The sequence below is a fragment of the Lepidochelys olivacea genome (genome assembly GCF_965140295.1).
Source record: "Lepidochelys olivacea isolate rLepOli2 genome assembly, chromosome: 1".
NCBI classification, from domain to species: Eukaryota; Metazoa; Chordata; order Testudines; family Cheloniidae; genus Lepidochelys; species Lepidochelys olivacea.
This window is the reverse complement of record NC_140411.1, coordinates 330650201-330666578: the sequence shown is the minus strand read 5'-3', so window position 1 is coordinate 330666578 and position 16378 is coordinate 330650201. Positions and strand designations below refer to the sequence as shown.

The window sequence follows — 16378 nt, the reverse complement described above, 5'->3', positions numbered from 1 at the left end:
TCTACATGCATCAGTGCAACAATCTCTTTCAGTATAAGGATACTGCACTGGGATACCAAAAGATTATCCCACATAGCCATACTACATTTCTACATGTGAAAATTCTCATGAGGAAGGGATGGAAAAAAAGAAAGGTCTGGGACAGGATAATATGACTGGAAAGGCATGTTTTTATTGTTTTCAATAATCTCACTCCTGGTTACATATACAGCAAGATGATCCTGTAATACTGTTTTTGGTTTTTGGTTTCCTTTTAAGAATTGAGGGCCCTCTGCTGGATTGAAAAATATGTACGTTATGAACATACATTCATTTTTACTTCCCATCTTTCTTTTCCCTTTTCAAAATTTTACTTCTCTGTTGCATGAAGATGAGAAATGTAGGAGTTTTTGATGATGAGGCATTATATTTACTTATTTGGGACACACTTCGAACCCGAACAAACAAGACATATAATTTCTCCTGAATCCAGTGACTCCATTTTTTTTTCTGGATAATGATCAAAGTGAATATTGAGAACAGCTTGTCCTAGCACAAAGCAGGGTATATTAGTGCATGTGTGACAATTGTGGAAAAAACAAAAAAGGGGAAATGAAAATACCACATGCGAATGTCATTAAAAAATCTCAATGTCTTGAATCACAACAGAACATACAAGCTGCATCAAGGCAGTGTCTCTCTTTGCTTCATAACTCCCCACATTATATAACCCACAGTTTGCACAAGTTGGCACAGTTGGCTCAAAACAGGCTCTGGAACAGCAGAATTATACAAATCAAAAATGAAGTACTTTGGCAAAACTATCCAGGAAATCTTTACAACACAACGCATCTGCATTCTGGATGGCTTTTGGCAGCGTTTTCATAAAGCAATACATTCATCCACAAAAAATGCATGGGAGGAGAACTGACAAATTTTTGTTTTGGACTACAGTGTAGTCTACAGTTTATTAGTCGATTTAATATGTTACAGGGGCCAAATGAACTGCATATACAGTGAAACAAAATTTTGGCTCTTGATAGGTTGAACACAGTTATATTAAACAGTCTAAAGTTCTACTAAAAATAGTTCTGTACTTTTTTCTTTTAAATAATTTCTTTGGATGACTGTAATGCGCTCTGCTTAGGAAAATACCTTGTGACCATTTGAAGATAAAGTTTGTGCAGACTGTCTGATAACATCTTGTCTGATACACCAGTGGCTCTGGGCTTACAGGTAGAATCCAAGGTTTTTATTTTGACCTTTAAAGCACTCCTATATGGTTTTGGTCCAATGTTATTTTAGAGATTGTCTCTTTCATTATTCCATATTATCACAGTTGTGATCAGTAGATTTGCTTGAAATGGAGGTCCCTTGACAGAGATGAGAAGCAGCTACCAGAAAGGTACTCTCTGTGAGGGTCACTCAGCTATGGAATAATGCTTCCTTCTTTGGTCTTCCGGAGTCCAAACTGGTTAGCCTTCCAGACATGTCGCAAGACTCTCCTATTTTCAGGGATATGTGGGGAGGGAACAGGATGAAGTGAGGAGAATTTGTGAATTATGCGATAATAGTTACATGGTGGGAACAAAAGTATAATTATATAAGATGGTAGTGAATTTCCACCAGTGTTATTGGAATGAAACCCCTAGATACTGAACCCGGCCCTTGTTGCTGCCAACTCTGACGGGCAGAAGAGTTACAAACGGAAAAACTTTTAGCTTACAAGGAAAGGCTGTTGCTTTCTTCTTAATGATACTTACAGCTTTGTTTACAGCCCATCACCATATTTCACTGGCCAAAGCCATTAGGTGGCATGATGGGCTTAGCAATGTTTATACCCTATGCCTTCCCCCCTGCCTTATCCTGCTTCAATTGAAGTTAATGGCAGGAATGGGCCCAGAGCGTCCTTCATTGGCACAGTACCACATACTGCTGTTGGGGCCATGTGTAATGGAAAAAGAGGAAATGCTAGGCTCTTCAAGGCATGGATTGTCACTTCCTGTTTGTTTGCACAGCACCTGGCATGTGAGTGAGGCCTCTAAGCACTATTGCAACATAATTGATAAATAATAAGTGTTTCAGAAAAGGGGAGTGAAGATGGGAATTCTAAATAGATGGATGGTATCAGTGAGAAAACAAACCTGAACTGGAAAGATTAGCAAAGAGAACAGATAGGCTCTCAAGAGTGTGATGGTGGAGTGAGCAGTCAGGAGAATAAGGGGATTGAAGATGTATTAACAATTACACATATTGGGCCAAATTCATCACTGACTTACTTGTAATTCAAGGGCAGAATTTAACCCATCATGTAACATTAAATTGAAAAAAAATTAAGTAGTAAACTCTTCATATATGCTCTTCACATTTGTCTGATATACACTACAAATGTGCTGTAGCAAGCATGTTGTAGCAAATTTCTCTTTCTAAATCATGCTTTCTGAAATAAAATTACCAACTTGATGATTCAGACTTCATAGTGGAATTCTTAGATGCAGAAATCAAAAGGTAAATTGCTAAATTCAAGATAGTTCTGAATTTCCCAGAGCTAAAGAAAACACCCAAACTCAACTGATTGTTACATATAATGAAAGGAGAGCCTGAAGCAATGGACCGATGGTCCTAGTAGGTATGGATTTCTTTTTTTTTAATCGCAGTGTTGAAACACAAATACTGCAGTACTAAGTAAGCGACTACATAAAGTGAAACTGTTTTCCATTGTCGGAGAGGTGAGAAATAAAGAGCGTAAGTAGTAACAAGTGAGCTGTATTTCAAAACTATTATACAATATTAATTTAAATATTTTAATAATATTAGTAATATGGGTAAACAAACTTGTTTACAACATTTTTAAGTTGACAGTTCCCTTTAAGAAAGTGGTGTTGAAAGGGTTCAAAATGAAGTCATGTCCTGACCTTTCTGAAATGGAAACTTGGTGGAAGCAAAGGGGAACAGACCATTTCAGATCACAAAGGAAAGCAGAGGACCTCCTTGCCTCCCAGAAAAAAAATGCATTTTTAACAATGGTATACTCTGGATAAAGTTAGCATTCAAAGATATAACTAAATTGAGAAGTCTAGACATTGTAGCTTTTTTATATTTAATCTTAGAAAGGAAGCTTATTTCATTAAAAAGTCCAAATAGAAAATGTATTACTTGACATTCTTTTTCTGAGACTAATCTCTTCCCCCGACAGTCACACTACACCTCACTTCCTGCAAAGGCTGGAGGCAGTTTAGTCTTTTCCATAAGGCTCTAGGGCTCAGCCAAACCCTGGAGAATCTCTGTGCTGGAAACTGAAGCTGCAGATAAAGACGGATGGAAGACACCAGATTCTATGATACCCTAGAAATCACTATCTGCATCTTAACAAATCTTATAAATATGAAGGAGGCATCACAGCAATAAATTCTGCTACTTCTGATGTAGCCACCTGGCTCTATCAACTTCAGGTGAAATTGTAGCTGCTGTTCTCCACCAGTCATATGAAGGAAGAAGAAGATCTCTGTTGTCTACAGAGGAAAGAAGTTCCACTGATCAGGGCACTAGCCTGGGATTCTGAAGTATTGGATTTGATTCCGTGCTGTCCCACAGACTTCTGTGTGTCTCTGGTCAAGTCATATAGTCTCTATGTCTCAGCTTTCCACCTATAAATGGGGATAATAATACTTCCCTATCTGAGACGTTTTCTAGGCATAAATACATTAAAGATTGCAAAACACTCAGATGCAGTAGTAATGGATATCTATTGTGGGTACTTGTATAGTAAGATTAGATAGACTAGATAGGAAAACTAGTTCTATGTTCACCTCAACTATTAGGTGGATTATTCTTGAAAGAGGATCAGGGAATGCTCTTTCAAGTTTACGATGAACCTATGTACTTGGCATATAGAAGGAGTCCTTTGGGGTCACTTCCTGCAAGATCTTCGAAAATTGTATTCTGGTAAATATGTCGCCTAAGAGCAGGTTTAAATGAGCCTGCAGAAACCTTAGCTGAACTGTTAGCAGAACCAACATCTTTATAAACATGCTGTGAATAAGTGGTTAGAGAACACTCCTGAGTCCAGAACTTCCATTTGGAAAGCAAACTGAAAATTATTTGCTAAGCAGCTCAGTTACTTAATTTAAGAACCTGGGATGATACCTTGAGTTTTTCTTTTGGAGGTGGACTGGACCTTGGACTTGGGTGGGGGACAGGGGGTGAAGTTTTGGGCTTTACGCTGAAGAATTGATGATCAGGAAGGATGATTCACTTTGTGGAGTCCTAAGAAGTGAAGAAAAGGACTGATCTGCCCTTATGGAGGAGTTTCTGGAAGACCCTTTATTGGTATGATGGGAAGCAGAAACCTTAACAAGCCATTCCTTGGAAGAAGAAGGGTTTGCAAACTGGGAGTAATAATGGCAGTGCTGTCTTTTTATGACTCTTGAGAGAGTCTCCTTGTAGATGGAGCTCCTCCTTATCTTCTGATTGTTCCATCTGATTTTACTCCTGGGGGCATTCTGCGTCAAAACATTAAAAATTCTGCACTCGATATTTTAAAATTCTGCAAAACTCTGCAAATTGTATTTGTCAAAATAACATTATGTAATCATACCAGTTTCAATTATTTTGGTAATTTATTTCAAAATACCGGTCAGCAAGTATGTCTGTAACAAAACAGACACACAAAAATTCCCCTAGAAGTAGAGAGTTAAAGAAACCCCTATGACAACCCAGTTCCTGTTTCTCTGACCCTTCCCTCCCTTCTCCCAGAGTCCAGCAGGGGGCCAGACACCCACAACTCCTCCCCCACCCACAGCCCACCAGCAGGGCCCCCCTCCAGCCAATACACCCACACCACCTCTTTCCCAAAGCCCAACCGCAGGCTCTCCCCACCCCCCAGCCCAGATACCTGCACCCGGTCCTCCCCCAGAGCACAGCTGCAGAGCCCCCCTTTGCCTGTACAACCATCCCACTCCCCCCCAGAGCCCAGAGATCCACAGGGAGAAACAGCTTAATGCTTGGTCCCAGGCTTGCACAGAGTTTCCTGCGTGCCACCCTCTCCCTTCCCTCAGGGCATGCTGGGAACTGCAGCTGCCAGGAACCTTCTAGTTCCCTCTCCCTCCTCCCAGCAGTGTCTTCTATGTGCAAGCTGGGGCTCTGCTGAGTCCAGTGGCCCCTAGTGGTGACTAGCAGCACTGCAACCCATTTCTGTGGGGGAAAGGAAATTCTGCATGTACAACATTAATTTCCGCAAAATTCTCTGTTGCGCAGTGGCAATATATCATATTCCTGGGGGAATTTTTCTGTCAGAAGGGAGTCTATGATAAGAAAGGAGACTAAACCACCACCACTGGAGTCAAAGAAGGGCACAAAGGGCTTGGTCAGGACCAGGATCCTGTTGGAAAAGTCTGAGCTAGCTTTGTTTATTGCAACAGGCGCAGCCCAAATGTCTTTGACTAGGAGAGAAGTGAGCATATTGAAAAGAAATTAGCAATTCACAAGAGGGCAGACCTCAGTGCAACAATATCATCAGCTTTCCAGCAATGGGACATGGATTTATATTAACTGTGTAAGAGTGTTAGGAAAAAATATAGTCATTCTACCTTCAGATAGGACCGGAGAGAGAGCCATATTTTTATATTTTGCACTTTCTTCAGCCGGAAGTGAGGAATCTCTGATTTTCTTGCCCTTCTAGCAGATGTTAAATGACCAAAGAGTTTGGCAAAAAGAAGCCTCTAAAAGAGATAAACAAAATTTTACAGTTAAGTGATTACAAATTCATTAAAAAAAATGCAGTGAAACAAAGCTGAGCGCAACATGGCTTATCAATTTACTTTCATATATTAAACATGCTACTTTAAAGAGCACAAATAGAGGTAGTGCTATACTAAAAAGAATACATCAATAAATTATATGAATCCATTAATGCTACAGAATAGGAAAATTTAACTGTGCTTGCCTGAAAATTTGCATTTTACACAGATCCATTACAAGTAGAGCTGTGCAAAAGTTTATTTGCAGAAAAATGCAGTATTGGGTCAACCAAAAGTATTCACTAATTCATGTCACGTTTATCAAATAGTTTCGACCATACACACACAGAACAAAACAAATAAAACCCAGAACACATGCTGAGTGAGATTCCAAAGAAGCAGGGGTTTCTTCCTTTGAGAGGACTACAGAGTATAATGCACCTCTCATTGATTTTTCCATCAGGAAGAATTTTAAACACAGTTCTCTAGCTTTTTGGATGCATTCTGAAAGACTTATAAAATCACATACTTTCTGGGCTTATGGCCTTTTCCCAGGGGGGAAGAGAGGCATTTATTGTGTCCTTCATTTATTGGAATGATGCACAACAGATAGATTTCAAAACCTGGAAATTTTGAGACAGCCATAGGGCTGATAGACTTGGCATTGGGACAGCTAAATAAAAACAACACAATTCCATCTCTCTCACATATACACAAACACAAAGCTATATATACACAGACATATATTTATTTTTGTCAATGGGCTAACAATATATATATGAAAATAAAGAAAAACTAAGTATAGTAACTACACTAGTTATATAGCCACACAGAGACTACAGTAGCTAAAAAGACACTGAAGTTGGTCTATCTCACTGTCACAAGCTGTAAGAAAAAAACTGAGTAGTGGTTCAGGGGCAGCTCCACCCTTTATGCCATTGGGGGTGTTTGGTGGGGGCGGAGAGCAGAACAGCATGCAGAGTTCATTTGCAGCTCTAATAGACACTGCTAGTTAAAAGATTTCCATTCCTGTGTATAAGGCACGTATGTACTAGGATCCACATGAGCAGATACTCGAAGAAGAATCTGCACATTTAAGCATGGCAACCCAGAGTGATAGCTGAGCCAAACAGCCTGGTAAGGAGTAGGTGACCTATAGCTAGTTTCTTAAGTGTGGTAGGAAATCTCCATCCCTGTATCTTCCTAGGGAAGATGGGGAGGGATAAGTAGTTATAGCTTACGTACAGCAGCCACAGACCTCCTAATTATAGTTTCACAGAACTCAGTATTCTGCCTAAAAGATTATCTGTCTTTTTAAAATATATTACTGTATTATTTAATCCCTTAACTCTGATATGGACAACTGGCCTTCCTTCCTTCAGGAAAAATTTCCCCCTCCCACCCTTCCCTTCCTCCCCTCTCCCCCCCCGCCCCAAGTCTTTGGTTTGGTCTTTTCTATCTTTATGTGCCAACCCCCGCTCTATGAAGAGGAACAGGGGAACCAGAGCGGAACAGGGGAACCAGAGCGGATTTCAATTATTTACATCCCCTTTGGGAATCTGTCCCTACGATCTTGCTTCAGAGAGAGGAACACAATTAAGCTAAGACACTCTTCCAAAAAGATTTTCAAGTGGTTAGCAATCTCGCTGCCCTCAAGCAGGCAGGGCTCATTGCCTTGTCTCCCCAGTACAGATCCCTTCTGGATCTCTCAGGTAAGGTACCGGGGGATTCAAGAATGGACTCCCCAGAGGCTCTAATCCTATCTAGTGTACGGAATCTATAAAAACCAGATGGTTCTACATTTCCCTGGATGGCCTCAGCCTAGGATGTCAGTAGGGATCTCCTGAGAGGCCTGTTATTGAGACGGCAGCAGGGAGATGAAGCTGGGCCCAACTATCCAGTGTTGGCAATGTCCATGCTATAGCCAATGCCCTCCATACACTGCCTGAGGGGAGGCAGAAGAGAAGACATCTGAGCTCCTCAGTCAGGAGTGTGGCTGCTGACATGGGCTCTAACGATTTAGACACTATTTTCCATCTGGAACACGGCCTATCTGGCATTACTCCTGTTGTGCAAATAAGGGAGGGGGAGCTGCTTGCCCCCTGGAGATGGCTATTCCAATCCTGCCCGACTCCTTTCCTGTAGGGCGTACAGGGGGACTGAGGGAAATTCAGCTCTGGGACATTGCTGAGAATTACTTGGAGAATTATTGAGCTAAAGTGTTAATCAGAAATTTGAAATAAAAAGGTGAAAGTTTTCCTCAGGAAAAACTCTGTAGCAGGGATATCTTAATGAGCCACTGGTTGTAAAGGAGGCTGATAAAACTAAAGGAAACTTCAAAGGGCAAGGTGTTCCCCTTCTGCTAGTGACTGACAAGTCTGGTTCTGCCCCCCAAGAGAAGCAGTCTGAAGTGTCCACTGTAATGGATCTATGGACCTTAGAAGAAACAGTTTAAATTGTTTATGCCCAACAAAACTCATCAAGCATAATACTTAGTTTTCTTTTTCTTCCACAAAGGAATGTAATAAAGAGAGGCTTGATAGTATACTTACCTGTTTGTATGTTCTCTCTGCTACACATAGCAGAAAAAAGAAAATCCATACAAGGGACACACGGACTACAAAACTTATTATAACCATAGAAAGAACCAGTATGTCTCCATTTGACCCAAATGCAATAATATAAAGTTCAGTAGCAGAATGTGTAGCTAGCTGTTCCAAATCCTTAGCTTGGGAAAGTCTAAATATAAATGGAGTTAAACCCAGGATTAAAGAGATTACGTTTCCAAAAATCTGGTATCCTATTCCTGGCATGTGGCTGTTCACCTAAAAATGGGAGAAATAAAGTTATCCATTAATTATAAGAATTAAGCTCATGCCTATTAGCATCAACAACTTAGTTATTACTTCAGTTTAGCAATGACAGTTCCAAAAAAAGCCATACAAGATGTAAAATATTTATTAAACACCTTCTAAATGTACTGTTATAGAAAAAGTATATACCTTAAATATACAAAATGACAATGAAACTGAGGTTGAGGATGGATAGGTAGCTATGAAAATAGTTAATCCACACTGAAAATAAAGTAAGTAAATAAATTTAACCTATACATTATTGTTTTTTATAAGGAACTAAAACAGACGATAGACTCAGGGGCAGCTGAGTAATTTTATTAAAAATAAAGACAACAGTGAAGCAACATATGCGCCAATCAACCTAATTGCTTTGCTTACATGTGTGTACCTTGTTCTCCTTCCTTGCATCTTTGTCTTTTTAGATTGTAAGTTCTTTGCAAGGACAATGTCTTCCTAAATGTTTGTACCCCACCTAGCACCACGAAACCCCACCTAGCACCACGAAACCCCAATCCTACCTGGGTCTGTTCGTGTTATCACAATATAAATAAATAATAGAGGGCTATATTGTCTATATGGATAAGGCACATGTGGTTCACCTAAGCGTGTAACTGTACTGCCTTCTAATGGTTTGCACACAGAGAAAAACGCTCTCAATACTGCTAAAACAAATGAAGGGTCTCTTTAGCTAAAGTTGTGTATGTCTGGATTTGGTATTGAAGTCTATTCTATCTCTGATGGTGTCCATACTGGTTGTATTGGTACAGCATATGAAGGGGTAGTCAATAGGTGGACCGCAGGCCAAATCCAGACCATCAGATGCTTTTGAACGGACCTAAAATCTTTTTATTTACTTATTATCATTATAGTTATTAAAAAAATTATTCTGGAGTCTGGACCTTGACCAAGAAATTTGGACCTTGACAAAAAATAATTGACTACCCCTGACACATGGGGTCATATTGGTCTTCTCTTAAGAGGAGAATTTTATTTGGAAACATTTTGGTGCATGAGACATAGCATCCATTTTCTTAAAGATTTATTTCAATAAAGTAAGCAATATTTTTCCAACCTTAACCTCTAGTTTTCAGATATTTATATCTCTAATATATTTCTAATTTTTGATATTCACATAAAACCCAGAAATGAAATTGGTTGTTCCTAAGAGTTGGGGGACCAACATTCACAGAATGTTCAAGTGCCTGAAAACAAACCAAATAAAGACTAACAATTAAGCTCACCGTGTGGATATATAGTAATTCGAATCTAAAATGCATGGTTTTAAGATCTGAGATTTAATAACTCTTGTAACCACCGATGGGGACAAAATGAAATCAGAATGAGATCTCACAGAGCAAGACTTCTAAAGATATTTCCTGGAGATTATCAGAGAGAAAATCTGCCCAAAACATGATAAATTCTGAGTGCTAATTATAGTTTGCATGGAGTAAAAAGAAAAGAATACTCACTCTGTTCATTATCATGCCGCTGATTTCAAGTACTGACATATCAGCTTTCTTGCAATCATTACCCTCCCATACAATAGCGCTTACTTTTTCTAGTCCTGGATTGGAACTATGGAGCCAGGGCAAATGACTCTATAAAAAGCAAGGATATTCATTTGTATATAATAAGTATTGTATAGTTCACCAACAAAATTTACTTCAGTGTCAATACTTCTGCTGACAAAAGTAATTACATCAGATTCTGTCTTGAATATTGTTGTAAAGAGCTTTCATATGTACCAGATCATCATAGAATCATAAAAATGCGAGATTGGAAGGGACCTTGAGAATATCTAGTCCATCCACCTGCACTGAGGCAGGACTAAGTACATCTAGACTATCCCTGACAGGTATTTGTCTAACCTGTTCTTAAAAACCTTCAATGACAGGAATTCTACAACTTTACTTGGAAGACTAGTCCAGTACTTCACTTTTCTTACAGTTAGAAAGCTTTTCCTAACACCTAATTCTCTCTTGCTGCAGATTAAGCCCATTATTTCTTGTTTTATCATCTTCAGTGGACATTGAGAACAACTGTTCACAATCCTCTTTATAACAGCCCATAACACATAAGAAGATTATCAGTACTCCCCCCCATCAGTCTTCTTTTCTTAAGACTCAACATGCCCAGTTTTTTGTTTGTTTGTTTTTTTATAACCTTTCCTCATAGGGTGCCAGTCAGTTTTCAGAATCTACTTTCCTACTCTTTCCTCAATCGCCTGCATCCCTTCTAGTTGGCATGGTCACGAGTAACCTCAGACCATTGGGTGTTCAGTATATCTGGGCTACACCCTGCAATTCCTCGAGCGCATCCTCAAAAGGAGTGCTTCTGGCCTCCCTGGTGTTTCGCAAGGCCAGGCTGAGTGGTCAGACGGGAGCTGGAGGGGCAATGATGACTGAACCCTCTGTCTTCAGAAACCCTACCAGGGAGGCAGGGGATAGCCGGAACTGCTTACTTGCTGTCTGCTGCATATGCAGACCGAGCGAGCAGAAGGTGGCTCAAGAATTGTTGTGTCCATGCAGCCTCGCATCTGTTTTCTCTGAAAAGAGCCCGTTTCCTTCGATGGGAAGGTTATGGATGGAGGACTGTGTTTCCTGGGACAACTTGAGGACTGAAGCCAGGAACTGTGCCTCATCACTATGTCCGAGGCAACGACCCTGGCCGTCGAATTGGCTGTGTCCCAGGCCCTCTAGAGAGAGCGCCTTGCCACCGCAGTACCCTCCTCCAGGAGGGTAGCAAATTCCTGGCCCAAGTCCTGAGGCAGGGAGTCTCTGAACTTCTTGAGGAAGTCCCACAAGTTAAAACCGTATCTCCCCAACAAAGCTTGGTGGTTCAACACTCTAAACTGAAGGCTGGCTGTTGAATAAGCTTTTCTCCCAAAAAAGGTCCACCCTCCAGGTGTCTTTGTTTTGGGGGCTGGAACTCACTTACCCGTGCCTCTCCTTTTCGTTGGCCGCAGATACGACAAATGACCCTGAGGGTGGTGGGTATACAAATATTTGAACCCCTTAGTGGGGATGAAATATTTCTTTTCTACCCCCTTGGAGGTGGGCAGGATAGAAGATGGAATGAGCCACAGGGCCTTCGCAATCTTTAGAACCCCTTCATATACCAGCAGTGCAACCCATGATAGGGCTGCCACCGTTAGAACATCAAAAAAGTTGTCTGAATGTTCCACCAGTTCCTCCACTTCTGAGCCCAAATTCAAAGCCACCCTTTTAAGCATGGCGTGGTGCTCTCTAGTCATCGGGAAAACTAGCATGTGAAGGCCCCGCTACTGCCTCATCTGGTGATGAGGATGATGATTGCACCACTGTGGAAGGGCCTGGAGAACTGTCCCCCATAGGGGAGGGCTCCCTTGGAGTGCACACCAACTCCTCTACCCCAGCATCAGAGTCTGTGCTGCGCACCAAACTTGATACCGTCGGTGGAGGGAGTTGCTTCTCCGAAGCCACAAGGGAGGACTGGTGCGAGAAAGGCATCAGCATCGCCGGCATGCCCCACACGTTTCAATAAGGCCATTGGACTGGCCACTGGCCTCTGCTGCCATGCTGGCACTGCAGGAGCCAAGACAGTCTCTGGTACCCACAGGGGTCGCTGCTGCCGTGGCAAGGGGCTAAAGTCCTCTTCCGGTGACCAAGGTGGAACTGTAGATGCCTGGGTCTGGCAGCTGATACTAGGAGCGGCAGAGCAGTGCCTCGAATAAGGTGATTGGCACCTCTCTGAGGACTGGTGCCAGGGACGTAGATATCGGTGCTGCAAAGGTAAGCGGTCCCATACCAGTGGAGAATGACGGATGGAGACCTGCGCTGGGGCATCAGCTGGTGGGAGGACAATCGGTGCCTCACTGCGGGTGATCTGTGCTGTGCTGGTGGAGACCAAGACCGTGGTGCCAGCAACCTGGACTGTCTGACCAGAGACCTCGGTCATGGAGTCGGGGAGCGCTGCCTCTGCTCTGGGGACTGACAGCATTTGACTGCCCTCTGAGGTGGTCCCATGACTGATTTGCCCTTAGCGTGGGGAGCCTTAGGCACATCCAACATCGTACATGGCTCAGGCGTCACTGGAAAGGCTCTCTGGTCCCTAGCCACCAGAAGGGCCTCAGACGTCAAAGGCACTACCAGGTAACTGGGTCCCCTAATGCTCCCAAGAGTCGGATCCCTGGGGGGGAGGGAAAGAGGGGCTGGGGAGTCCAGATGGAGAGGCACTCCCTTGAGGCTCTGGAATGAGCAGGCAGCCTGAACTGGGTCCTTTGCCCAGCGCCCATTATCCTTTCTTGCTTGGTGCCAGGGAGCCTCGCTTTTTCAGGCACTTCTTGGGCACCAGCAAAGGGGAGCGGTGCCGGGCGGAGCCCAGTGCCAGCGGTGTCCTCCTCACCAACGCCAAGGTGCTTGGCGTGGAGTTAGAGGAGGAAGGCTCCAAGACTGGACAAAGCATGGGCTCCATGAGGAGGGCCCTCAGATAAATGTCCCACTCCTTTTGAGTCCTGAGACGAAAGTTTTTGCAAATTCAACACTTGTCCTTTGTGTGCAACTCTCCCAAGCACTTTAGGAATCTGCCATGGGGGTCGCTAACAGGCACAGGTCTATTGCAGTCTGAACAGGGCTTGAAACCTGGAGGCTGGGGCATGCCCTCTCCGGGGTAAAGTGCCTGCAAGGACTCTAACTTGCTAACTCTTACAACTTAACTCCTAATTACTAACTAACAGCTATATACAAAGAGAAGAGACAACAGGTACTAGAAAAAACACTATCCACTTGGGAGGCAAGGGGAAGGCGCTCCGACCTACGCGGCAAGAAGGAACTAAGTGGTTGTCGTGCCGGCAGTGCCTCATATACTGGTGCATGAGCACAGCACTCCAGATGGCCCCACAGCTGGCCCAATGGATACTGCTAAGGCAAAAAATTCTGACAATTGTGCATGAGGTCATGCACACATCTAGAATGGAATTGACATGAGCAAGCACTCAAAGAAGAATCTGTTCATCTCTCTCCATTGTGCAAACTGACTGTTTCCCATCTTTCAAGCAGTTACTGGTCCTCCCAGTAGAGAGGACCTTCCCTCTTTGCTTAAGAGCTTTTGGTGAAGGACCTTGTCAAAGGCTTTCTGAAAATCCAAGTATACTGTATCTACTGGATCACTTCTATCCGCATGCTTGTTGACTCCCTCAAAGAATTTTAATACAGTAAAAGCTTTGTTACCCGGCATGTTCAGGGAAATGGGGGGTGCCAGTAAATCAAAAATTGTGGTTAACTAAAAGGGAGGGAGTTTGGGTGTAGGAAAGGGCTCAGGGCTGGGGTGAGGGAGGAGGAGCGGGTTCTGGGAGGGAGTTTGGTTGCAGGAGGGGGCTCAGGGCAGAGGGTTGGGGCACAGGAGGATTTTTGGGGTGCCGGATTCAGGCGGTGTTTACCTTGGGCGGCTCCCTGCAAACAGTGACATGTCCCTGCTGCTCCTAGGTGGGCGCCGGCTCCCACAGCTCCCATTGGTAACGTTCCCCAGTCAATGGGAGCTGCAGAGCACGGAACCCCTGTCACCATTCCTCTGCCTAGGAGTATTGACTGTGACCAGTGGGAGCTGCAGGGGCGGCGCCTGCAGGAAGAGGCAGTGCGCAGAACCACCTGGCCATGCCTCCAGATAGCAGCAGCATGTCACCGTTTGCGGGGAGCCGCCTGAGGTGAGTGCCGCCCAGATCCGGCACCCCAAAACCCCTCCTGCACCAACCCCTTGCCCTGAACCCCTTCCCGCACCCCAACTCCCTCCTAGAGCCCCCTCCCAAAATGCCAGTTTATAGAGCTTTCCAATTGGTAAAGTGCCAGCTAACACAGCTTTTACTGTAAATTGGTGAGGCATGATTTCCCTTTACAAAAGCTGTGTTGACTCTTCCCCAACATATTGTGTTTATGTAGGTGTCCGATAATTCTATTCGGTACTATAGGTTTTACCAAGTTTGCCCAGTACTAAAGTTCAGCTCAACCAGGATCTCTGCTGAAGCCTTCTTTTTATTTATTTATTTTTTTAAATCAGTGTTACATTTTCTACCTTCCAGTCATCCGGTGCAGAGGCTGATTTCAGTGATAGGTTACATACTACAGTCAGTAGTTCTGCAATTTCATATTTGAGTTCCTTCAGAACTATTGGGTGGATATCATCTGGTCCTTAAGTGTCATCCGGCACTTAATTTGTCAATTTATTCTAAAAAATCTTCAACTGATACATCAATTTGGGACAATACTTCAGATTTTTCACCCAAAAAGAATAGCTCCAATGTGGATATCTCCCCCACATCCTCTGCAGTGAAGACCAATGCAAAGAATTTATTTAGCTTCTCTGCAACGGCCTTCTTCCCTGAAGGTTTCTTTAACACCTTTGTCATATAACGGCCCCACTGCCTAAATGGCAGGCTTCTGATGTACTTGCAAAAACTAACAGTAATTTTTTTATCTTTAGCAAGTTGCTTCTCCAATTCTTTTTGGGTCTGCATTACATTTTTACGAGTTACTTGCCAGAGTTTGTTCTCCTTCCTATTTTCCTCATTAGGATTTGAATTCCAAATTTTAAAGGAAGCCATTTTGCCTCTAATGGTCCCCATTACTCTGCTATTAAACCATGGTGGCATTCTTTTCATTCTACTGTCTTTTTTTATTTGGGATATACATTTAATCTGAGCCTTTATGATGATGTTTTTAAATAGTCTCTGTGCTGCTTGCAGGCCTTTTACCCTTGTGACTACTCTTTTTAATTTCCATAAGTGAAGTTAAATGTTACTGAAGTGGTGTTTTGTTGTTGTTTTTAATATTTTCCCTTCCTACAAGCATGTTAAATTTAATTACATTATGGTCCCTATTACTGAGCTGTTCAGCTATAGTTATTTCTTGGACTAAATAAAGAATTGCTTCTGCCTTTGTGAGTTCCAGGACTCGCTTCTACAGGAAGCGGTCATTTACGGTGTCTAGAAATTTTCTCTGCATCATGCCCTAAGATGACATTTACCCATGCAATATGTATATAGTTGAAATCACCCATTATGATTTCATTTTTTGGTTTTGTATGTTTGAAGGTTGAGATGTCATTAATATATTTATGCTATCTGGAGCTTTTTAGAAGTTTAAGGCTATGTCTATGTTATATCTACACTTGGAGTGATTTACTGGTGTAGGAATACTGGCAAATGCTCCTATTGGGAATGCAGCTATGCTTGCAAAACAGTCTATATTTGGGGCTTTTGTTGGCACAGCTATGCTTTACCTCTGAAAATGCCTTACCCCAAAATACAGCTTGGGAAGGCTACAGAGTAACAAAATGTCTGGAAGTGCTGGTGATCTTGGAGAACCTGGTTCTTTCAGAACAACGCCCGCAAAGACACTGACATTGGTGTACTTTAAGGCCCTATCTATACTGGCAGTGGTATGTAAGGTGTGTTAAGGTACATGCTGTAGTAAAGCAGGCTGTGTCCACACTGCAGCATGTAGCTACACACAGCCATGAAAAGCTGTGGCAGGGAGGAGGCAGAGGGAAGTTGCCAGAGACTTTCCCTGTTGCTACCCACTGTGACAGGAAAAAACTCTGGCAGCTCTCTGCAGCGGGGAAAAGCTCCAGCAGCAGGATGAGAGACAATGGACCATGGAAAGGCTCTAGCAGCAGGATGTTAGACTGCTAAAAATATCAGTGTAGACAAGGGAAGCACTGTTTGGGTGTGTAAAGAGCTGTGTAGGATATATACTCTGAAGTTGTGGTGTGCCTTTACACATGTAAGTACTGCCTCATTGTCTTCACTGCTATATACACACACCTGTGCTAGGG

General features: G+C 42.8%; 1 protein-coding gene across 3 annotated transcripts in view; it reads right to left on the bottom strand.

Moving 5' to 3' along the window:
* Positions 1–16378, bottom strand: part of PHTF2 (putative homeodomain transcription factor 2) — a 183417-nt gene that overhangs the window by 27576 nt on the left and 139463 nt on the right. For 2 of the 3 annotated variants that reach the window (XM_084649563.1, XM_084649562.1), the window contains 3 exons: positions 10042–10170; positions 8270–8542; positions 5568–5699 (listed from right to left, as the gene is read on the bottom strand). In XM_084649563.1, the coding sequence (XP_084505689.1) occupies positions 5568–5699; positions 8270–8542; positions 10042–10170 (534 nt within the window). Of the gene's footprint in view, positions 1–152; positions 1485–5567; positions 5700–8269; positions 8543–10041; positions 10171–16378 lie in introns of those variants that run through there. The other variant, XM_084649564.1, reaches the window with a different exon arrangement.